The sequence below is a fragment of the Podarcis pityusensis genome (assembly GCF_964106645.2).
Source record: "Podarcis pityusensis genome assembly, chromosome: 1".
Taxonomy (NCBI): Eukaryota; Metazoa; Chordata; class Lepidosauria; order Squamata; family Lacertidae; genus Podarcis; species Podarcis pityusensis.
The window spans coordinates 67426028-67451531 of record NC_138028.1 but is presented as its reverse complement, the minus strand read 5'-3'; the positions used below and the strand labels follow the sequence as shown (position 1 = coordinate 67451531).

The 25504-nt window shown below is 38.7% G+C and overlaps 2 protein-coding genes across 8 annotated transcripts in view; one reads left to right on the top strand and one right to left on the bottom strand.

The window, feature by feature from the left end:
• Positions 1–3040, top strand: part of BMAL1 (basic helix-loop-helix ARNT like 1) — a 44393-nt gene extending 41353 nt beyond the window's left edge. The window contains exons 18-19 of the mRNA XM_081012096.1: positions 1344–1446; positions 2359–3040. Coding sequence (XP_080868222.1) covers positions 1344–1446; positions 2359–2519 — 264 coding nt within the window. The 3' untranslated portion in view covers positions 2520–3040. The remainder of the gene's footprint in view (positions 1–1343; positions 1447–2358) is intronic.
• Positions 3041–3923: 883 nt separating this feature from the next.
• Positions 3924–25504, bottom strand: part of BTBD10 (BTB domain containing 10) — a 28042-nt gene continuing 6461 nt past the window's right edge. For 2 of the 7 annotated variants that reach the window (XM_081012162.1, XM_081012163.1), the window contains 9 exons: positions 23949–24107; positions 21423–21566; positions 14170–14360; positions 12364–12646; positions 10678–10780; positions 8760–8880; positions 8093–8290; positions 5957–6067; positions 3924–5079 (listed from right to left, as the gene is read on the bottom strand). In XM_081012162.1, coding sequence (XP_080868288.1) covers positions 4769–5079; positions 5957–6067; positions 8093–8290; positions 8760–8880; positions 10678–10780; positions 12364–12646; positions 14170–14360; positions 21423–21566; positions 23949–24049 — 1563 coding nt within the window. In that variant the 5' untranslated portion in view covers positions 24050–24107 and the 3' untranslated portion in view covers positions 3924–4768. Of the gene's footprint in view, positions 5080–5956; positions 6068–8092; positions 8291–8759; positions 8881–10677; positions 10781–12363; positions 12647–14169; positions 14361–14898; positions 15017–21028; positions 21354–21422; positions 21567–23948; positions 24108–25504 lie in introns of those variants that run through there. The other 5 variants (XM_081012164.1, XM_081012166.1, XM_081012165.1 and 2 more) reach the window with 5 other exon arrangements.

Sequence of the window (25504 nt, the reverse complement as noted above, 5' to 3'; positions counted from 1 at the left end):
AAGGCAGGGACTTACCAGGTCATTTTACTGCCAGAAATAAAAATTTAGGACTATATGGAACTGGCTGAAATGACTGGTAGAATCCGTGACCAGGGAGAAGAGTCGATGGAGGAAGACTGGAAGAAATTCAAAGACTATCTTCAGAAACACTGCAAAATTAAGGAATGTTAGAGTGATGTTGGACTGAAAACAAGTGGTTTCCAGCTGCACAGGTTAAAGTTAAGGATAGATTAAGATTAAAGATCAAGATTAAAGATGTTTAAAGAAATGGAAATTTGATATTAAAAGGGAAAACTTTAAAGTTATATGATATTAAGATCAAGGATTAGGTTTAAAAAAATTGAAGTTATATATTTTAATATTTTATTAAATTAAAGATTGGGATTAAAAAAGTGGAAAAGAAACTGCTGGACAAATAATGTGGACTGGAATACAAAAGAGGGAGGTATGAGGAAGTCTAGAAAATAAGTAATTTAAAATTGGAAATGGAAAAGAGAGTTTGTTTTTAATTGTTGTGTTTTGTGTTTTTATTGTTAAGTTTTGTATTGTTTTCTGTGTGTGTTGTTTTTCTTGTTTTGTTGTTTAAAACTTTAATAAAAAATTATTAAAAAAAACAACAAATAAAAATTTAATTGCTTGTAACTCCATGTTTTTTAATTATAGTGCTATAAAAAAAATTGGCTATTCAGAGATTTTGTATTGATCTATTATTGGTTCACTTGCAGCACATTTAAATCATTCCGATGACAGTATAGCTTGACTAGCAGAGCTATTAACATAAGCACTAAAATAAGCTTTCATCACATGTTGACTCACCTTTTCATTTCCGCAGCCTAGCAGGTTTCAGTGGGAAGAAAAACCCCATGTGATGACTTGTTACATTGTGAATGGGTTGGTGCTAGGCCCAAAGGGAAATTCTTGCTGAGTCATAATGTAAATTTGAAGTTAATAATATCCTCCGAAAGTTGACGAATGGTTCCCTCTGCTTCAAATTCAGGTGTTAAAGCCACAAAGTTCCTAAGATTCACCATAGTGTGATACCATAACGTGTAGAAATCAGGAGAAATTATGAAAAGGTGTACAATTTTTTTTGTATTGGTTTTTTAAAAATTTGGCCTGTTTATTGTTAACTTGCTTAACTTTCATTTGTATTTTGTAAGTCACTCTGTCCTGAGCCAGGTGAACGGCAGCTTAATGGTTGAATAAATAAGTAATGTCAGAACTTAAGCTCTGTAAATGTTAACAGTTTGTAACAGGATCATGTGTGCAAAATATGCTACGATCAGAGCGCTCAGATCATGCTAGAGACTAAAGTCTGTTATGTTTTATCTATTTCTCTTTAGATTTTGAATGGTGGAACTCCAGACATTCCTCCTGCCAGTTTACTATCTAGCCAGATCCAAGACAATCCTGGCTACCCGTATTCTGACAATTCTTCCATTCTCGGTAAGTATATAAGCATGTAAGACAAGCTAAGACAAATAAAAGAAGGAATGGAGAATTGAACTACTTACTCCCAGTCACTATGTAGTAAAAATCCTTAGGGTTAGGGTCCTATCCCTCTAACTTAAAAGTATTGGTGAATTAAATCTTGAGGGCAAACTTCTCTTGATGGAATCCAGGGAAAGCTTCAGGGTCAGCAGCCTGGTATCACTGATACAAGAAACACTCTCTCCAGATGAGTCCCTCCCAACAAGTAGTATTTAACCCTCTGCTTCTTCTCTTATAAAGATAAGGTATTCTACAACTTTTGTAGAGCACCGATTCATTTGCATGTTTATCTGCATCAGATTATTTTTTTGTAAGAAAACTAGGAATATTTAATCTTTAAAACTTGAATTATTAAATTTCTTAGAACAAAGTATACAGAACAAAGGGAAAAGTAATGCCTCTTTGTAGTTTGGCATTGTTTTATCTCAGCTGTTTTTATTTATCAAATTTATATACCACCCTATAACTGGGGGTCTCAGGGCGGTTCACAGAATAAAATCAAGATATAAAACCACAAAATACCTAATAAAAACAGCAACGCAATAACCCCCTCCCCAACAACAAAAAACACATTTTAAAAGGGTATAGGATGTAATGGATCAGCCAAAGGTCTGGTTAAAGAGGCAACGTTTTTGCCTGGCACCTAAAGGTGTATAATGAAGGCACCAGGCAAACCTCCCTGGGGAGAACATTCCACAGATAGGAAGCCACTGCAGAAAAGACCCGTTCTTGTGTTGCCCCCCTCTGGACCTCTTGAGGAGGGGGCACACGAAGGAGGGTCTCAGGAGATGATCTCAGGGTCTTAAGTATACTGTTTGGACAGAGCTCATCATACTATAGCTTTCACTTTTTTCACCTTATTTCCAGGGGAAAACTCGCATATAGGGATTGACATGATAGACAACGACCAGGGATCCAGCAGCCCCAGCAATGATGAAGCAGCAATGGCTGTAATCATGAGCCTTCTGGAAGCTGACGCGGGTCTAGGGGGCCCTGTTGATTTTAGTGACTTACCATGGCCCTTGTAAATGCTACCCAATAGCTTTGAAATATGGATATATCAAAGTGCATTATTGGTGGAGTTCTCCAATCTGTGAAGCTTGTTGAATTGCTTTGATGTTTTAATTTCATAAAAAGCCATATCAAGAGAACAGTCATCCTTCTCCCATGTGTAATTTCAGACCACCAAGTGGAGATCAACCTGCTACAGTGTTCCTCCTACGTCTTTGATTTGGTTAGCTGTGTATAGCTTGCGTTAACTGTATATTTTGGATTCTGTTTTTGTGTTGACATTTTTTTTTTAAAAGGAAAAGATCACTGTGCGAACTAAGCACTGGCATCACTGGTAGCTTTTATATGCAAATGGTCATTTCAGCTGTATGGTGTGTTTTTACACTACAAAAATGGTCCCCCATGTGGATAATGGATATTTCTTATACTAATGTATCAAAACTGTTTCTTGTAAGATCCTTTACTATAAATATTGTTGAAGTGTAATGTATTAGACAGTTAAATATTTTTAAAATAAAATGTTTTCCCTTGTTCTAAATTACATTTACTTGGATTGAAAAAGCACTTCTGGTTGAAGTGCAGAATGACGACGGCGAAAGGAACAACAAATGCATTTCCGAAGCAAGTGATGGACTTACCTGAACAAGTATGCTTATGGGAATCCGTTGAATTGCCTGGCATCAATGGGGGTCTGCAATTTTTCAAATCACACACAACCAGGACTTCCTACGATGTATTTCTTCAGTCAAACGCCTACAAGTTTCAGCCTAGCTTCTGAAGCATGGAAAAAGATGTGGCGCATAGGAGATACTCTGCTGACAAAAGCAGGCGGTTAAGGTTTGACTGAAGAAATACAGGCTTATGAGATGAAGTTTTGCCTAAAAGCGACATGCAAAAACCTTCATACAGGGGAGGAAATACAGTGTTAGGTGCTGCTAACCACCAGGTCACTGCACTTGCCTTGTTGGCTTCTACTTATTCTTGACTCTTGAGCAGTTTCATCTCATGATCATAATCTAGATGTTCTCCTGCACTTTACTGCAACGCCTTCCAATACAAAGATGCACATCCCATCCAGTCTACCCTCATTACAGACAATGAATAACTTCCACATACCATTTGTTGTACTGGTCTTTTTTGATTTTACAGAGCTGCATATATAATCTTATACTTTTAGAAATATAGGAAGTTGCCTTACAACAGCGTCTTTGTGTCCTCATATACTATGACTGAGACCTAGGATATAGGTCCTTTCCATACCATTAAATGATTTCCCCTAAAAAAGACCAGTCTTTTGTCAGATGCGGATTGTCAGGGCATTTTATTTTTAAAAAGAGAGGGGGAAAGGGCATTGATTTTGGCACTAAATTCTGTTACGTAGTTTTACAAAAATACGTAATAAATTACTGTCACAGCTAATATTAAAATAATGGAAATTTTTATTTGAATGAAAAACTCGTTTACAATCAGTTAATAAATGAAGAGTGAACAATTTGCATTTTCCTATTCCATGACACTTATGAAAAAACTCAGTAAATAAATATTTCTGTGAACAGATTTAAGGTAAGGCAGAATTTTAAGATAAAGCCCGTATTGTATGTTCCTGACTCTTGAACATGGCTCACATCAAACATGAAAAAACCCTTCACTGAATAAATCTGAAAAAGAAGGCTTTTGGATCTCAACCTCACAATCCAAAAGCCCCAGTGGCAAGAATTAATTTTGTGCTCGTCCATAAGAGAACAAAGTAGGCTCATCACCTCCATTCAGAACAAACTATTTACATTTAGCTGAATAGAAAGTATCTGAAAGAAGCACACTGTTAGACTCAACATTGTGCATCATGACTATAAAAATGGCTTTGAGAATTCTTTTTGTCCACCATTAATAAAGTGCCACTATCAATTTTACGTCTGCATTTTGCCCACTCGTGTACCAAAATACTGAATAAACTGTAACTTCCAAATCCTGCTGTGACAGAGAGCCTTAGGATGAGGGCAGTCCACCATACAAATAACCAATACCACAAAACCTACTGGTAAACATATGCAGGTATGTAACTGAACCTCAGGATGTTGTTACAGATGTACTCCCACAAACCATAATCAGATCCCACTTTGGTCTTTTTTAAGTCCATACTGCAATATCCTAAAACATTTTATGTTCATTACACAATGGAGAGAAGCTGGAATTGTAGTGCAGTATGAGCTCATTACAGCATCTTCATTTTTATAATAGCATGCTTTTGTTTAACCAAGAGTTCAGATCAGAGTGGCAAGTTCTGTCCCTCAGGATCCACATCACTGTTGCTGGGTTGAGGGGGGACAGGAAGAATATCCAACTCATCCACTTGGGGAGTGGGGTGCATCACCACCAGCTGGTCTTGGGGAATGTCTGCTGCAGCTGCTGCTAGGTTGGTAATAGATTTACTTTTTACACACTGGAAATCAACGTGCCGACTTTTCCCTTCTTCCTTCTCCCATGACATCCTGATGAAAGGTCTTTGGACGTAATTATAGATGACTTCTGGCCGTCCTCCAGGCCGCTTCTTAACCTTTTCCTTGTATGTGGGGTAACCTGAAATATTAAAAGACAAACAAAATTTGCACACATTTCAACCAGAAATACTTCATTTCCAGGGCATCTAAAAGAATATAACACTTTAAGACACCAGGCAGGTGTTTTAGTTTTAGGAACTGCTCCATGTAAGGACCTCCTCCACCCTCCACTGAAGATATTATTGGCCAGGGGTCTGTAACCTTTAAGACAAAAAGAGCCACTTGGACCCGTTTCCGAAGGAAAAAAAACTGGGAGCCGCAAAACCATTGCGACATTTAAAGCATGCGCGCCGCTGCCCTCCGATCTGACAGCGGGCGGGAAGGTGACGTCGGGACGGTGCGTGACTAATGCACGCACCACCCCCATGCGACGTCACAGCCAGTACAGCGCCCGCCACAGTGGGGAGTGTCGGGGCGCACAATGCACCTCCTCCCCTCGCTAGTATCCAGCCCGGAGCCGCAGCAAAGGTGTAAAAGAGCCACATGCGGCTCCGGAGCCGCGGGTTACAGACCCCTGTTATTGGCACTCTGCCTTCAAGCAATATATTTTTGTCCTTTGTGTGTAGGGTCATATAATATATAACAAGCTAACAGACCACAAGAGGTAAAACACTAACATTTCAAGCTATGCTTATTTATCAAGGTAGGCTTTGCACTGGTACTTACGCAGGAAGATTTACTCATGTACACATGAATCATGAAATGGTCCATACATTCAGAATGATCAACTACATTCTTGTTCAAGGCTTCTCCCCCCCCCCCCCCGTCGCTCTCTCTTAATTTAGTTATCTGCCTTCCAGCGCTACCCTGTCTTATTCCATTTCTGTAAATGCAGAAGTGCACACACACTGATCTGTTGATGATATAGCTTAGGAAGTAATTCCAAGACCTCTTACCTTCTATACCTAATCGAATCTTCTTAAGGCCTCTTTCCTTCAGGACTGACTTGGCCACATCTCTGTTTTCAATGTACTTGAAGAATCGATACAACTTTGTACTATAAATAACTGGGGGGAGGGAACACAATGCACCGATGAATAAAATGTTATACAGTGTTTACCCCTGGTTCAGTAGCAATGGTCGATAAAGCAACGGATGCAGCATTCTCCTCCAGTGTTACAATGCTTGCAACTTTAATTGGAAGACAATCCTTTGTACCCACTTTGCCACACAAATAACAGAGGTCAAGCATTGTAAAACTGCAGGCAAGCCCTGTTCCCAGTGTCTCCAGGTACTTGAGCTACTCTTTACACCTTTGAGCAATTAACATGAAGCTCTAAAGAGGTTTTTAAGTGTGTTCTACTGAATACAATTAGAAACTCTTTGTGAGGAGGTACCCTGATAAGACAGAAACCCTCTTGTGAGCAGCAGCTGTAAGAACATTCACTCAAACCCTTTAAAAGTCCCTTCAGGCCTTCAGACTCATCATGCAAAGGTTTAAAAAGCAGTTGATGTGCCTGGGGCCTCCTTCTTGAAAGCTCTTCTATTATTTAAAAAGTGCATGTACTCTTTTCCCAGATTTGTTTTTCTTAAAAGCATGTACAACGTGACGGGCCAGTGAGTGCTTTTTGCTAACTGGCATAGCAAAAGATTTTAATCCAATGTGAGATAATTAATAGAAATTGGAATAGGTTTTAAGCACTGCCCCCACTTCAAAATTTTGTGAATGCTCCCTTCCTCACTTCTAATTTAACTGGACTAACCAAAATTTGCTGAGATGTAGTTCACACTTTGCTGATGGGATTTATGCAAAGGGTGCACTTGGAAATAACACTAGGTCAGTAATCGTGGTTAAGCAAAATTAGGCTTTGCACAAGTTCTATGCAGAACTTGAATGCTGTCGTTTCGCTCCTTGAATGCGACAGCTTGAATGCTGTCGTTTCGCTCCTTGCTTCCTCCAACTATCAAGCCAGGTTTGAGATCCTTGCATTAATTTACAAAGCCCTGAACAACTTAGGTCCTGGACACCTCAGGGATCACCTGAACCCTTATATGCAAGCTCGATCACCAAGATCTGCAGGAATGGCACTGGTCATTCCCCAAGTTGACAAGGTTCACTTCATAACAAGACACAGAGCTTGTAGTGTCATCTAAACCACTGAAGAAGAAGAAGAGTTTGGATTTGATATCCCGCTTTATCACTACCCGAAGGAGTCTCAAAGCAGCTAACATTCTCCTTTCCCTTCCACCCCCACAACAAACACTCTGTGAGGTGATTGGGGCTGAGAGACTTCAAAGAAGTATGACTAGCCCAAGGTCACCCAGCAGCTGCATGTGGAGGAGTGGAGACATGAACCCAGTTCCCCAGATTACAAGTCTATCGCTCTTAACCACTACACCACACTGGCTCTCAATGATTGGGCTTGCCAATCAGAAAGTGAGCATTCAAATCCCCATGATGGGGTGAGCTCCCGCTGCTCTGTTCCAGCTTCTGCCAACTTAGCAGTTCGAAAGCATGCCAGTGCAAGAAGAAAAATAGGTACTGCTGAGGTGGAAAGGAAAACATAATTTCCGTGCACTCTAGTTTCTGTCACAGTGTTCCATTGTGCCAGAAACAGTTTAGTCATGCTGGCCACATGACCCGGAAAGCTGTCTGTAGACAAACACCGGCTCCCTTGGCCTGAAAGCGAGATGAGCACCGCAACCCCATAGTTGCCTTTGACTGGACTTAACTGTCCAGGAGTCCTTTTAGCTTTATTGTGGAATACTCTTGCCCATAGGCGCCTTCAGTGTCAACTTTTAGACACCTGCTGAAAACTTTTCTAATACACTAGGCCTATGTAGTCAATTAAGTATGTTCTGTATAGATAAATTCCCCACACTGAACAAGAACCTTAACTGTATTGCAATGTGTGCCTAATTCATAAACACCACTACGTATTTAGTTAAATTTTTTTTTCTTAGAGATCACCATCAGGTGTTTTCTAGTGATGTTTGTATTGTTTAATGAAAATTATCTGAGGATATGTGCATGTATTTTTGGAGAAATACCCCAGAGCCAAATTTACTTTCAAAAAACCTCAGTGACTTACTTTGTGAATATTCTTCCCCCATCTGTGGAGGGTATTCTTCATCCCAATCGACCACATCATCGTCAGTGAGCACCACAATGTGGCACTCTCTTTCCCCACTTTGAGCACTGGCTACCATCAGTGGCAGTATCATTTCTTCAAGGTAAAATTCAAACTGTTTCCGAGCGCCGTCATTTGATAATTCATGCATAAGAGCACCTGAAATCAAGAACACCAAATCAATATTATTGAGCTCTTATTTAAGAAAGACACTTTAGTCAGTACACTAAATACACTTTAGACACTAAATACACTTTAGTCAGTACAGTTTTTCAAGACCAAAAAAATGGGGAAGCTTCTGCTGTCGTTCCCCTGACTAGGGAAACTGAACAATATAGTTTTTGTGGTAGGGAAATAATTTGTTGTGAATGCTTCATATAACAGGCTATGTTGGTTAAAAGATTTATTTCCCCATTGAGCCTCTCCTATGTATTTCCATGATGTTAAGGAATTATCTAGAAGAAAATAATGCCATGATACATATGGAGGGTCATCTGGAAATGAGGGGTTCTTTTTAAGGAGATGGCTGTATTGCTGCATAAATATTATTCTAGGAAAATATTTTGCAGTTAGAACAAGATATATTGAAAACACATACATATAAATCCAGTTTCAACTGTGTACTTACTGAGGTCTCTACATTTGATAGTGCTATAATCAAAAGAAATACAGAGATAGTCACAAGCTTCTCTAAGTTCAGGAATAGATATTCCATCTGGACAACGGATCACCCCAGTCTTGTAGTAATCCTTAGAAAAAGAAAAAGGAAAATTATACTACCATGAAACACTGGAAAGGAGCATCTAATTCCTTACTGAAAAGTTTTTCACTTCTCCAAAAATTCTGTTTTGCCATCTTAAGACAAAATTAGCTTACTATTATGCCTTTACATGGTAACAGAGCAGAAAATAGAGCTAATGCAGAAAGTTGCAGCATACTTTCTGCCAGGTGTGGCATGAAAGGCACATAGAAGGCTGAAGCTGCAATGACTGTACTGGATGCCAATTAGCTTCTGGGTACAACCCAAATGGCCTGCATTATTATGGTTTGTGCATCTCAGGGGATGGTTTGTGCATCTCAGGGGATGCCTGCCTGTCCTACAACATTGGCCAAAGATTTTAGCTTCCTCTTGTCATGAATTCTACTCATATTGATCCAGAGCAGATTCCAACATATAGCTATCAGAGTAAAAGCCTAAACATGTTGCAGGATTCCCAAAAAAATAGACCAGAGGCAATTGTATTTCATCCAGCAGAGCTTTCCTGCTACTGAAGGCAAATGAGCATAATGGTCACAAATCCAATACATTCACGATTGGCACTGTCCATAAGAAATCCAGTTGCAGCAGACCTAACTGAAACTTACAATAACTTGTAATAAAACTAAACCTTAACACTAAGCATACTATATACAGAACACCACACCAGAAAAGAGAGATACAAAAGTGTGAAACCCAGGCTCCTTCTGACCTTACTATTATAGTCAGCATGACCTTCACAGAAAAAGATAACAGAACCAGTTTAAGCCAGCTGTACTCAGCTTTTCTGAAGGAATAACCCGAACATCATGAACCTTCTACAGTACTTGTTTCTTTCACACAGAGAAGCTTCCAGAACCCTCTCGAATTAATTAGACTAGGAAAGGTCTCTACACATCAAATCAATACTTTCTGAACTAAGAAATGCAAAGTGACACCTCTTTCTATCTTTTCCTATCAGATTCACCCTCCCACTTAGCCATCCACAAACAACTCTGTGTGTGGGGGGATCCTGATGTTCCTTGGAAGATTACTGGAGATTCTTCAATGAGAATATCAGTAATATTGAACAGTGTTTCTTGAAAGACAGCTTGCCTGCTATTCCCCCACAATGTTTCAACACAGTGGTGCTGGCTGTGTTCTATAATTCAGCTTACAGAGTTCACGTGACACTCAATAGGAATGGGCAGCACCTCAAGCAAACCAAGTGTGCACTCAAAAACACTCTGAAATACCCAGCAGTTTCATGGAAAGAGTTCTGTGAACAAGGAAAGATGAAAATCACTGGTCTAGAGTCAAACACTGCAGAAATTAATGTCTGGCACTAGAACAGTTCTCACAGTACTGAAATAAGTTATCTCAACTGCCATACTGTGATACAAAAGGTCCATAATAATAAGCTTTTATGTAGAACTTCTTTATCATTGGAGACAATAACATATCTAAAAATAGATACCACCTTTTATATCCCTCGATTTCAGTTGAAGCCTTTTGATTACACAGCTGGAAACAAAACTGCATTGTAAAGGATTTTCATATTACATTTATTCTTTCAAACAATGTCATTCAATATATGTGAGAATGAAAGAGAGAGATGCCACACACAATGGAACAGAAGTGCCCTGCAGGAATCCTTAGTCACCCTCAATCACAACCCGCACAGGCCCTGGATATAATAGGATGAATGTTCAGGTGTTCTTTTTCAAGTCTACAAAACCATTTAAAAAATCTGTACCTCTTGCACATAAACTTATGAATGTGAAAAGAGCAGCAAATAATGTAATCTCACCAGAATAGCACGAAACACAGTAGAGCCAATTCCCTCGGCCACTTCATACTCTCCTTTCTCATTGGGCCGTGTGAAATTATGTTCTCTTCCTGATCCAAACATCCTAGATATATATATATAAAAGGTTTGCTTAGAAGTCATTTCAGATATACAGCGTTCATTAGTGTTCAAATTAGCAAGGTGAAACTGCAGAAAGAATAGTAGCAAATTAAGAGCTACAGAAAATAATAACTCTTGCATCTTCCCTAAGATAATATTTGTGTGACTTGTTACTTAAAATATGAAGACATAAAATACAAAGAGACTATTCAGGAGAGTGAACTAACCCATATTAATTATTGTATTTTTCCATGTATAAGACCCCCATGTATAAGACAACCCCTATTTTTTTAAACCCGAAATTAAGTTGTTTACATTTGGGGGGGTTGGGTCACTTCCGCCAATCGCTCACCCACCTGCCCACCACTGCCAATCGTACACCTCGCCGCAGCTAATTGTCTGCCCGCTCACCGCCACTAACAGCCCACCTGCCGCAGCCACCAATCACCCACCCAATCGCCACTGCCAATCTCCTGCTTGCTGCTGCTATTAATCGCACATCCCCCCCTCTGCATTCACTATCCGTGTATAAGACACCCAATTTTGCCTAATTATTATTATTATTTTTTAGCAAAAAGCATTGTCTTATACACGGAAAAATATGGTAATATGGGTTTAGTTCACTCTCCTGCATGGTCTTGTCATTTCGATCTACAATGTGTCCTTTAATCCATAAGTAGCAGGGAGGAATACATGCTTTCAAGTAAAATGTCAGCTTAAAATGGACAATGATCAATCCATAAAAGGTTTATTACCTCCTTTGCTGAATTTGAGAAGAGCCAACTCTACTCAGCACGGCCATTAGAAGTTACCTTACTGGTTTCTAGAAGAACAGACCTCGATATGTCCCTAATACTATACACTATCTAAAAATGAATCTGGTAATTCACTGCAGAACAATACCGCCACGGGTCACATCCCATGAGGAAATTCATTATTAGGTAATTAACTACTTGTAGAGAAAGTCATATAAGATATATTCCTCTCCAACTGAATTGCACCATGGACAGGTTTACCCAAGGAAAAAAACACCCAATATCTAAGTTGCATTTCATGAGAGAAAAGGTACCAACTCTAAAAGAGGCTAATTTCACCTGAAATGTTGCACAAAAATATTTAATCAAGACAGCTGTAAAACTGAGGTATAGAAAATTGAACAATTTATTTCATAAAACAATTTATTTCATGGTAAAAATATTTAAATGACTCCTATGAAATATGCTACAATTTGGAATTCTTAACAATCTTTTAGCTTTAAGAATATCCTAAGACCTCAAAGACAGTATCTTGATATTTATAAATAAAACTTTTTAAAAAACGTTATTGCCCTCCAACATCAAAATAATTACTGTTTTTTCTGGGGAAAGTAAATGAAACAACCCAAATTTGTACTTTGTGTATGTTTAATTTTAGTTTTCATTCATTCTGTTGGTTTTTCCTGTTCTTTTGTATTACCAAAGTGTACATCCTTGTTTAAATAAATAAAAATGTTTAAACAAATAAAAATATTGAACAAGCCAAACATTTGTTCTGAGCAGCAATTCAGGGAGTACAGTTTATGCGTATGAAGTAAAAAGAAATGCTGACCTGCCCAACATTGTATTTGGCTGTGCGGTAAAAACAGAAGGATCTACAACAAATCGAGTGTTGTCCACTATGAGCGTTACTCTCTCAGAAGTCCTTATGTTCCGAGCTCCCTCTTTTGCATTCTCGTATACAAATACCATTTCGCCAGCATTCTTGCAATTTCCGTCTGAACTTGACTGGCTGCTGTTTCTACTGTTCCCAATACTACTACTGGAACCATTTGGAGAGGTTTTCTGAAGTCGAGGGCTGCTTGGACGAGATGAGCTATGATCTTTCTCACGTTCTGCAACAAAAAAAATTAACATATTGTAAATTGTGTTGCAGTGTCCAAATATTCTACACTATCAGAATGTACATTCTCACAGGGGGCAGCTATTATTGTGACCCAACAAGCAGAGCTGCCACTGTATTGATTAGACCTTAGGTACAGTGGCAGCAGGGTGTGACCTTGTGGTGTGAAGGACGACAAAGGGGGAAAGTCTCCTAACCTTCGCTCTGCTTATCATTACATGGGTGACAGCTGCACAGAATGGAATCTTATTGTTATGAGCGGCAGTGGAAGGGTTCTCTGTGCACTTGTCCACGGACATAGGAAGTGAAGATCAGCAGTCATCATCGCTGCCACAGTATAGGAACTCCTGAGGTTAAGTGTGGAAGTGGGTGATCTGTTTCCCTTCCCACAGGCTGCTGGGACAGAACACTTGGGGAGGGGACAACTTGTATGAATGGAGTGGTATTTCACACATACAACTTTTTCTCAAACAAGCTTCAGTTATCTCTAGTCCTAGGTATCAATGTGCAAACCTATACATGCGGGGGAGGAAGGAATAGTCACACCTTACATCCAAGACTTGAGATAATCAACCATGGTTTGCTGTTGGCTTATGAATCCTAGCTTGGTAGGGAACAAGCCAAGATCTCAGGTTCAGACACTGTGACAAGTTTCCCGGTTGATTTCTTTTTGTGCCAGGGAAAGAAACAAGTGAGAAGAGACTGGGCTGTGCACACCAGCATGCTGCTTGCTCATGGTGAACCACAACAGGCCAGAAGCCCTGGTTCACTGTGATAAGCAAATAAGATCACCTCATTTTACAAAAGTGCAAATCAGAAGTATGTTCACTTAAAACGTGTTCAACAGTGGAACAGACTCCCTCTGAAGGTGGTGGATTCTCCTTCATTGGAGGTTTTAAAGCAAAGGTGGGATGGCCATCTGTCATGGATACTTTGGTTGAGATTCCTGCATTGCAGGAAGTTGGACTAGATGATCCTCAGGATCGCTTCCAACTCTACAATGGTTGATTACTATCCCCTGATAATTCTTCTTCTTCTTCTTCTTCTTCTTCTTCTTCTTCTTCTTCTTCTTCTTCTTCTTTGTATAACACCCTACACCCACAGGTCTCAGGGCAGTTCACAATATAAAACGACTGTTAATAAATCTATTTAATTGTTTTAGTGCTTTCCATTATCATATGATTCAATGAAGGCTCTGACAATATAACCTATTTGGTGTTGGGATTTCACATACTTTTGATCCAAATTTTGCATATGAACACAGGACAAATTAGTGAGGATATTTTTCATATATGAAGCTTAAATAAATAGCCTCCGGGCCTCTGTTGCACTATTTATGTTCACAGCTAACTACTGGTGTGGAAATAAAGTGGAGGATGGACATCTGTAATGCCAATGAACATACTGGCCAATGCAGTTTTTACATACATATGGCAATGTCAAGATTGCTATTGTTACTAAAAAGTACACTTAAAAAAAAAAAAAGACTTTAGGTGCTGTTCTCTCCTTACATACCTCCTTGATGCTGTCTTGTTGGTGAAGTCACATTTCTGATACACGGGGTGAGCTGAGACTCAAGCCTTTCATGGGAGGAGTCACGTGATCTATCACTTGATCTACGTCGGTCTCGTGACCTTTCATGCCCACCACTAGCACCATGGAGACTCATTTTGCTACAATCTCCTTTAGCAACACGTGAAGAAGAACTAGAAAGACAAATGTTTATGTTTAGTTTACAGTTGTCATATTAAGATTTACAAAGCAATCTACATACTGGAATATCAATAATTAACAGATCTAGTTCCAATCTTTCGTTAGCTGAAATTATTTCCTAACCTCAGTGGCATCCTAACATCAAGTTCTATTTCTGAAAAATTTAGGAAGAGGCACATTGCTTGTGGGAAAGTTTAAGTCCATCCTGGCAGAATCATTATGTTGCTCACCTCTTTATTACAGCTTGCAATACCCTGTCTATAGAAGATCCTATGGACCATTCATTGGAGCACACTGAAAAGTATATTCACAACGTGCAATATACTAAGAATATGTAAAATGCCTTTGAAACAAAATTTAAGATACTGACACAGAAGTAAAACAAAATTGAGATAAATATTATTTGAATTATTCCTATTTTTAAAAACCCTCAAACTTTTTGAAATAGTTTGACAGAAAGGATACCGCAACACTAATATTTATAATTAGTACAATTAATAAGTTTTAAGGGTCAGCTGAAAAATTAATTACAAGGGGAACCAGAGAAATGCCACGTCTGCACTCTACTTCCACAACCTCTTCTACATGCAAGTGGGGAAGGAAGTCTATGTGACTCCCAAGACACATCCTTGTGCCACAGCCCTTGGCTCCATTCTCCCTTGAAGCAATTGTGACATCAGCAGCAGATCAAACAATCTCTCCCTGCTTATTTGCATGCTTGGAGCCTTAGACCATTTCCGAAAGCTTCAAAGCAGGTACCACTAACTTGTACATATTCACACAGCTAATATGGTTCCTTCCTTTTTGCAGAAGTGGTGTCTTACCTTTAAAGAAAATTAACAGTGATTTGACATCGTACACACTGATTGACCCTAGCCTCTCCTCTAAAATCTGAGCAGTCAAATTTAAAAACCACCAATCCAGTCTACTTCTAACGCAGAATTGCTTTTTAATAGAATGCATATTAAACTGGATGAACATTAGAGCTGTACGCAAATGTAGTAAAGCTTGTTCAAAACAGCAGGACAGAAACTGTCCTGGTGCAAAGTCTGCTTGTAAGAATGAAACATGGTACATAATCTTATTTGTAATATAACACAATTTAGTGGTCAGATTTGCACCACTCTTTCTCTCTCTTAAGAAATGTGAAACCTGTTTTAAATCAACTATTTAAATCAGCTTTTTGTTGCCATTTTAAATAGCTATAATTGCCTTGATTTATCATCACTTCTCCCCAATAAGATCACAAGAAGAGCCGAGGAGACCAAAGGCCTCTTCAATCCAACAGTCCCATGGTGTCAACTAGATGCCTACAAAAGTCCACAAGTAGGATAAAAGGGCAATATAAATGGTCTTGGTTTTTATATACAAGTTATCAACAGATGAGCAACAGGGGGCTAACTGACCGTTTCAACTGTCCCATTATATTGCCTCAAAACCTGTGTAGCTCTCAAAACCTGGGAGCAAGGTCCTGGTACAGGCAGAAAACTGGTTGGTGAAGTTCATGTACATTCTGTCCCATTGCACTGGATCAGAGAAGAGGCCTGATATGATGGGGGATTCCACCCCAATTAAAAATGACTGGGTGGAGGGACAGGTGTGTGTGGAGGAAATGATGATGTGGTTAAAATGTGCCTGAACTTCAATGTAAGCCACTCACACAAATAGCTTCCTTTGCTTCACATGGATTGCTGCATGGATGAAACAGGTCTAAGATTAAATGTGACAAGCAAAAAGTATTTGTGTTCCACAGAATTATGTCTTCATCTATCAAGGAGGAACTGCAGTGTCAGAAAGTCCAGCCTCTAAGACTAGATCCTCCACACACTGGCTGACGGAAACTAGACAGCGAGCAGATTACCCGCTAAGGTGGTATACTACCCCACATATCCAAAAGACCTAAGAAGCCAACCTAAAGACTAAGAGGAATTAGCTAACCTGATGAAGGAGAAATTTCTTCTCATCTCAGATCTCAAGCATGAAGCAAAGCCTATATATTTATTAGTTGCATGTTATCACTAACACATCGCAAACCCTCTCTCTAACTGTGATGGTCCTTTATGCCAAAAAGGAAAGGGACACACACCCTCAAGATCTTAGGTGAGAGAAAACCCCTTCTTGACTTCAGCAGAACATAACTAATGCAAGGTCTCAAAGGGACATTTTTCATATTACAGGAAAGACAAGCTCCCACACTGCCACAATATTTCAACTAGGTTATTTCTGGAATGTTTTACATGTTTGCACACTGGAGGAAACAAAAGGAACCATGGCGCCCATATGACGGCATCCTCACCGCTCCCTTTACCATTGCCAATAAGAAGACACATCAGCAAGCTGGAGAAATACAAGAACCCTCCTGTTCCATAAAGTGTGAAGCAGGCCTCAGAGTGACAGACGGCCCACACAAAACCACCACAAAATGAATGCACCCTATGCCCAGTTGAAAAGACAGGAGGAAGAAACACCCCCCTACAAATACTGACAAATCTCTCAAAACTTCTGCAAAATATGAGGGAGGGGAGAGAAAGTGCAGTTACCTAGATCATTCAAGTGTGTGCCTGAAGTAGTTTACTGATGGAGAAAAAAGCTGGCACTACTCTGTGCTGTATTTATTATTACTGTCCATCCCTTCACTGCATGCTAAGCTGCTTTTCTGAAAGTCATTTTCCAAATCTATAAGCAGCTTAAGACAAAGAGTGAACATTAGTGAAAGATAGAGATCTCCAACTCTAGAATGGGAAATAAGAAAGCAGGAAACACGACGTGACATGACACATACGTTAGCTAAAGGAAGTAAAATTTCATAAAAGTCTAAGTCATGATTTTGCATCTGCATTTAGGCTTAAGTTTTTGTTTTGTTCCCTAAAGGTCCATCCTGCCCCAAAGCAAGTCTACACAACCCACAGAATAAAATACTATTCTCTTTGGCTGTTTTCAAAAACAAGCCAAGCTCATGAATATTAAAACCTGGAAATTATCTAGTGTAAACAGGTGCAACAGGAAGTAGTGCAGATGACTCACAATAATACACTTCCTTAGGCAGCCTGAAACTCTAGAATAGAGAATAATCATGCTACTGGAATTTTATTCTGAACCACAGTAAAAAAATATATTTTAAAATCCCTAAACTCTTTGTCAAGCTACTGAGATGTGTATTTTGAGGAGGAAAATCTAAACTAATTTTAAAACATATTTTACTCCCATTTTATATTGCTAATATTCTCTATTTCATCTACAAAGAATATGGCATATGTTTCCAGATGGAAATCACAGCAAACGTTTGTTTCAGAAATTTATACCCCCAAAATTATAGGCAAACAACAACGAAACAATAGCATAAATTGAAGTGTGAAGCTAAACTGAGACTATCCTTCAATTCTCTTCAACTATGTACAGGAGAATTAAAGAAACAACTCTACTCTTGAGTGCTTCAATAAGTTATTTTCACTGGGAAGAGTAGAAATGAAAGACGTTTGTACGCACTGAGTGTTGGCAGCAAGGACTAAGAGAGTACTGGAGATGAGCAGATACTTGCCACTTCGAAGGCTATCCCTGTGTGCCAAAGGAGGTACCATTCTGAGACTTCAGAATGGAAGATGTTTAATTTAATGAAACAATGAATTTCTAAAAATTAATCTGTGACAAATAAAACTGGACAAACTGGAATGAACACGGAATCATTAAAATCTAAAAACAAAGTAGTACTTAGCTTTCCAGGTGACTACTTCTAGGAAGCTATTAAGGGATATTAAAATGATTTATTCAATATATTTATAGCCTACCTTTCTCCCAAGTTGGGGTTCAAGGCAGCTTACAACATTATACACATTAATCATAAAATATAGAATAATAAAAGCAAACTAGTTAAAAGCAATAATAAAATACATTGCAACATATTTACAACCAACAATTAAGATACAATTTGCCCCGACAGCAACCCAGTGATCAGCACTGTCTGCACCTTAGTTTCCAAAGGCCTGTCTGAAGAGGAAGGTCTTAGGCTGCCATGGGAAAGATAACAAAGAGGGAGCCATTTTAAATTTAGTTTGGAATTCCACAATATAGGAGCAGCCACGTAAAAGTCTCTCTTTCATGTCACCAAAAACTGTGCTTCTGTTGCTGATTAGTGCATTAACAGGTCTCTGTGCCTTCATTTGTTTTCTTAAAATCTAAAAAACCTCTGAGTACGTTATTCAACTGCTATGACTCAGAATGAAATCAAATGTTTTAAAACATTTTAATAAAAATAAATTTCCAGGTGAAACATTGGAACTTGTTGAATGTTAATATTTAAACTCAGCAAGTGCACTTAATTGATTATTTACCCCCACATCAAATATTTCAGTTCAATTTCCTTTGGCTATTGGAAAAATGATGTATTTATTTATACACTTAAATTAATAATAGGTAGACACTGGAAAATGGAGTTGGCTTAACTCTTAGCTGTTGGCATTGCAATGTCTGGTAAATTGCACAAGCAGAAAAACTTACGATGGAGGACCAAAAAAAGTGACTTTGCTGACACATGGTTCAGCTTCCTAACATTTGTGAACACACACTCAACTCCAAGACCACTGACAACTCATTACTCAACCAACGAAAACTGCTATATCAACAGAATAACTTGTATTTGAGATTTTGTATACTTCCATTTGGGTTATTCTTATTTGCTACTGTTTGCTTGTATTATGAAAAAACAGAAATTAAAATATTCTTTAAAAAAAATAACATGACATATTTTAGTCTTTGTTTGCTAAATCTCAGTCAAATTACAAGTTACTTAGAGGAGATAGTTTCTTTGGAAACATGCACTGTAATGTAATGTAATGTAAGGGATGTGGGTGGCGCTGTGGTCTAAAACACTGAGCCTCTTGGGCTCGCCGATCAGAAGGTTGGCGGTTCGAATCCACACAATAGGGTGAGCTCCCATTTCTCTGTCCCAGCTGCTGCATACCTAGCAGTTCGAAAGCACACCAGTGGAAGAAGATAATTAGGTACCACTGTGGTGGGAAGGTAAACAGCATTTCCGTGCACTCTGGTTTCCGTCACGGTGTTTTGTTGTGCCAGAAACGGTTTAGTCTTGCTGGCCACATGACCCAGAAAGCTATCTGTGGACAAACACCGGCTTCCTCAACCTGAAAGCGAGATGAGCGCCACAACCCCATAGTCGCCTTTGACTGGACTTAACCATCCAGGGGTCCTTTACCTTTTACTGTAATGTAGGGGAGGCTAACCCCCCAGTTAGGGGGGCGTGACTTAGTCCCCCAAGCAGTTTTTCTGCCCTTTCTACAACCCCACCCATTTTAGTGCCAGCAGCCAAAAGAAAAATTGGAATTGGAATAGGCACAACCCGGGGGAGGGGCTTCCAGTTTCCTACTGGAGATGCAAATCACCCACTTCCCAGTCATCAGACTGATCATTTGGGCTGTGTGTCTGTTGATATATGTATGGGGCGCGGGCACCTCCACCATTGGCATGCAGCAATCAGATGTTGATCAAGAATGAATGTGGCCCTCAGGCCAAAAAAAAGTTAGTCATAGTACTTTAACACAAGTGCACCTAGAATACAGATTGCTGCCCAAACCTGGTAATTTGAAGGGGACATAAACCCTCGTTTGTAAACTCAAAACATTATCACACAGAATCACCCAGCCATTCCCATGTAGTAGCTTGCAACATGAATGGATGACTCCACACTATTTGTCTTCCTACAACAGCAAACCACATAAAGCAACTGTTTGTTGCAAGTCACTTCACACAAACATATTGATGTGCACAGAGCACATACCATACATGTAACTTTAAGAAGCCTCTATATAGTACAGTATTAGATTTGAACTAATCCAAACTAGTCTTAAGAAAAACAACCCATTAATTTCTATCAGCTATTTTGTGTATAAAACCATCAATTTCCTCATATTTTAAACAACTTCATATGATGCTCTACACTACAAAAATAATGCACTAAAAATGCAATAAAAATAAAATTATGCAATAAATGATGCAGATACAAAAAAATATTCAAGTCAACTAAAATGAAAGCAACTATTTTATCAGCCATAAGCATTTATAGTATATACTGTACAACTCTAGGAGATGTAAAGCAACATGTTAAAACTACAGATTTAAGAAGCATGTTCAATATTCATAGTTTAAAGAAGTGTGTAGGGACTAACAATGAGAAAACTCAGATTTTAGAGTACCTTTTTTTTAAAAAAATGCCAACACTTTCAGAGACTTACTAACCAAATCTTTTTATCTTCCTGATTAAGTGATAGAGTACATTTCAAACAAATATTACACCTACAAAAACTTTTGTCTATGAATCTTTCAAACAACAATAAAAGAATATTCTGTCTTGCACTAAAAAAAGCTAGTCAACCAAACTTAAAAATAGCCCCTTCTAAGAAACTGCATTTGAGTGGATCTACAAACTTCCAACTCCTCTTAAATTAAGCTAAATAAATGCATCTTAACACCCAACAATAACATTTCTGTTTATATTACAGTCTTTCCTTGAGACAAAAGATCATGCACACACACATCTGCTCTTTGTCATATCAGACATTTAAAGAGATCAGACTACACAAAGGACAGTTAGTCTCCTTTGCATTCCAGCTCCTGCTAAATGCTGTTCAGATTATTAATGGTTACGCACCTGCTTTTGGCGTAGAACAAGGAAGAAACACAAAAACATGGGGAAAATATCGAGACCAAAGTACAAAGGAAATCCGCTCCCTTCCAGGCGGTAGATTTGGAAGCCAGCTCAGCATCCTCTGGCATTACTTGCTAAGTTCAGCATATTTGCTATTTCCATCCTCCTCTCAGTACTCCTCTGCACCATTAGCCTGCCTTACTTTCTAGCATCCTCTTTTCCTCTCACCCTCAAGGGTAACAATCCTGTTACAGCTATTCAGTCCATTAAGTGCTCAGAGACGCAAGCCCCCTAGATATTAATTCAATTCATTTTCTCACAGCCACTGACTCAGCCGTGCACAGTGCAGTACTGACGTCTGACCTCACAGCCTCCTGTAAGCTGAATTCATGCTTACCATTTCCTCATCTCTGAGCAGTCATTGGCTAACATAGTTGATGGACAGTGTAAGGAACGCGTAAGAGAAGAGCTGCTTGGTATATTGCCAAATGCCATCTGTGAAGCTATTTCTAGTCCTGCCAGCTTGTCAGATTTCAATAAACTAACAAAACAAGGGAAAAGGTTTATTCTATCACACATCTTTCATGCCTGATTTTACAGTCATTCAAAGCAACACAAACTATGAAAGAGCTTCATTTGGGATCATATGGTTTGCTTGTATATTTAAAGATATTTAATAAAAGCCACCCTGTTTAGAGATATAGGAGAGAAAGGCAACAGTCAAGATAACTCAGGTTAAGAAACTGCCTGTGCAAAATAAGCAGGAGCCACCGTAACTGCTCTAACCAGAGTTTCTTCTACAACTTCAATGTTTCTCAGTTATACAATTACAAACCAAGATCTAGGCCGCTGATGTGAGGGGACAAGACTTGCTTGTGGGCTTCCACAGACATCTGGTTGGCCACTGTGAACAGAATGCTCAATTGGATGGGACTTTGGTCTGATTCAGCAGAGCTCTTCGTAACTCAAAAATGCAAGAAACTGTCGAAGCAAACAAATATTTAGCTCTTTCTAACTCCAGAAAGGACGGAAGCCCCTCATAATAAATTATGTTCATTTGTAAAGTGTCACATGACCCCAAATTTTAGATTATTATTTTGTTTGTGAGTTGCAAAAATAATACAAGACTGATCCAGTATTTAATTCTCTAGCAAACAGCTTCCACAAATGTTCTTCTGCCATGGCATAGTCAGTTTTTGCACTCTGCCTATCTGTGTGCCTTTTTCAATACTTTTGGTGTAATCAAACAATCGTTCTCACACCCTGAATCTAGAAGGGGAGCATGGCATAGTTTTGCAGTAGAGTACTTGCTATTGATGGCCCTGTACCCAACTTTGGTAACAAATGTTTGTTTGTTTGTTTTTTGAGATCTTAAAATGCTTGAAAACAATTTTGTTGTGAGATTTTCCATAATATTCCAAAAAATAAACACAGCATAATGACCCGTGTTCTCTGTTCTAAACGTTATCTCCAAATGTACACTTTTAACACTAAAGTCATGCATTTTTGTGTTTTATACTGTAAACCACCCTGTGATCCTTCGATAAAAGGTGGTATAGAAATTAGAAAACAAAGCTAGTTGCCAATTACTTTTATTCATATAATACAATTTTGTTTTATTTATATTACAATTGTTACAACAGAATCTGCTGCTTGCAATTCAGTCTCTTGAACCAAGCCTGATGTCCTAGGCTCAGGGTAAGTAACAAAATTTTTTGGCAGTACCAATGCATATTAAGCAAACAAGCTATTCCAGCTGACCCAACATATCCCCATCTAGTGAAAGCCTGCTGAAATCGGGCTTTATATCACTTCTGGAAATCACCCAGGGCTGAGGACCGAGTGGATTTTTCCAGAAACAGCAAATTTCCAAATTGGAAAGCGGCTTCCTAGAATATGCCTGCTCACCATTCTTTTCTTAGATGATTCACAGGCAGCTCTGTCGATATACACCAGCTGACTAAGGCCATCTAGGCTAAGGTTACCAGATTTTTTTCAATGAATCCAGGGACACTTTTCAACTTCAATGGATTTTGTATGGGGACTGATTTGTAAATCCGGGGACTGTCTCGGGGAATGGGGACGTCTGGTAACCTTAATCAAGGCAGCATATAAGCACAGTGGCTTCTAAGGTATCCTGTTAACAGTCTTAAACCAACAGCACGTTTTTAGTGCTAAAGTAGCAAGGTTACAGTGCTTATATAAGCAAGGCACCATAAACTGTATTTACAGATTTTCCACTGAACTGATACCTTCTGTCAGTAATATTCTAGATCTCTTTTTCCATCTCTGCAATGGATACTTCAATACCCAGCGAGGCAGAGAGGATTAATTTGAAGTACAATGAATGTATATGAACTTCTAAATTTAAAGTTATTACATGCAAAGATGCCAGGTGTTAATTTGCTTAACATTTTTTATTATGGCAATGCAAGATGCAAAGCAATTATTTCTGCTATCAAATGCCTTCACCTATTGGTTCAGCAGAGTAAGAGTCAAGTTATAGAAGGGAAAAAAATCTGTAGTTAGACAAGTATGTCAAATAGTCAATGTTGCTGACAGGACAAAGGTTATTCAGATTATTTATTTGACCATATATATTGCCTTAGATGTGTATAATTTATACCTAGTGGCGTACTTGTTTCATTTAAAAACTTTCTTCCCAGGTAGTTTTTTTTTGGTAAGTTTTAGATGACATAATCAATAATTGGTCAACTGAACTCTGTATTTTACACATTCTCAGATGGCTACAGCTGGCAGAAGTGAGAAGTGATTAACAAGCTCAATAAAGATACAAAAAATGATACATTCACTCAGAATGATGTTTATCATCTGTTACTGAGAGCATCAAACTTTTCAATAGTTTTTCAGAATCAATTTGGATTAAGGTTTTGAGATGCTATACAGCATATGTGCTACCTACCTTGAATGCTTACAAAGTTTACGGGGTCTACTATGCAATTTTCGATCACAATTCTCTGGATCACTGGAGTTACTGTCATAAGGATGAGGCCGTCCTGCCATTCCACTCCAAGCTTCCTCACACTACTGCTCTGAAAAGCATACAGCCAGCACTCATAACCTACATTAAAAGAGCAGCATTGACCTTTAAAATGCCATTTATAATAATAAAAAAGCAAAATTAGAAGCATTTTGCTATTTATTCACATGCACCCACACAGTCAACATAACAAGTCTTTTAGAAACAAACAAACCTGAACTTGGCAATGGTACAGAGACATTTCCACTATGGGAAGTCAGTTTTAATTATATGCATGAATGTTTGCCGACATGGAACATTGATAGCAGCCTCTTTAATTACCTTTTAATAGTACATACAAAAATACTTAACTGCACATGGATCAACAGTTTAAGCAAGAAACTCTAGGTTCTTTAATGCATGACTCATAGGAATATCTGTCTTTGACAGATAGCAAAATGTGGTCTCATAGCCTCCCATTTATTCTATAACACTGGAAGTTTTCACCAATTCCTTTGAATGGCTGGTACCTCCTCTCACCTAATCCAAGGTATGTTTTGAATTTATGCTTTGCCATGAAACCTGTTCAGTTCATTGTCTGAAAGAAGGCAAAAGCCCCCTTCAGTTCATCTGACAAGGGTCAAGTTCTTTGAATACTGGTCAATAATTAGCATGTATACAGAGCTTTTGAATATTCACAGCATTTTTCTTCAACAGCCTAGATTTCCATATGCATGGAGATAATATCCTGGTTCAGGCTTGCTTAGATTAAACTGGTTTATTGACTTGCTGGCTCAACATCACGCTTGCCCGTCCCCCCCAAAAAAACCAATTAGGTACTGGATCAGGTGCTCCACAGCCAGGTCGGTGTGTGTGTACATGTGTGTAAACACGGCCCCAAAACTTGCAAATTACACTATTTAAAAAGCAGATTTTTGTTTGTTTGTATGTATGTATGTATCTGGGCAGTGCTGGGCACTCCCCACCAGTAGTATATATTCTGATAAACACTTTGAATCTCAGCATAGTCCTAGTTTCGATCCCCATAAAAATCATCATCTGTTTGCACAGGTGAACAGAGGTGGGGAGGGGAATGAAGTTTCTTTAGACAGTGTAATCATCGGAGCTATTTAAAAAAACCCATATGAAGTATTTCAAAGCCAAACCAGATGTAACAAGTAGTTACTGAATTCACCAACAATCTGCTTCTTTGGTCTACAAGAGAATATATACAATGAAGCTCTGAGCAATGCAAAATTATCCAAGACTTAAAAGAATCAAGACTATAGAGGGCAGGAGAAGATCAAGGGAAGAAAACCTCTCAAGAAAAAAAGGAAATCATCCATTCACTTTGTGCTGTGACTGAATATGAAGGTAGGTAAGAAAAACAGAGCAAGTAGGTCCTGTGTGGCTTTGAAAGAAATAAAACTAGTAGCCTGCATGATTTGGAGAGGCTGTCAACTGACCAGTAAAATATTGTTATCTGGACGGTCAGCTAC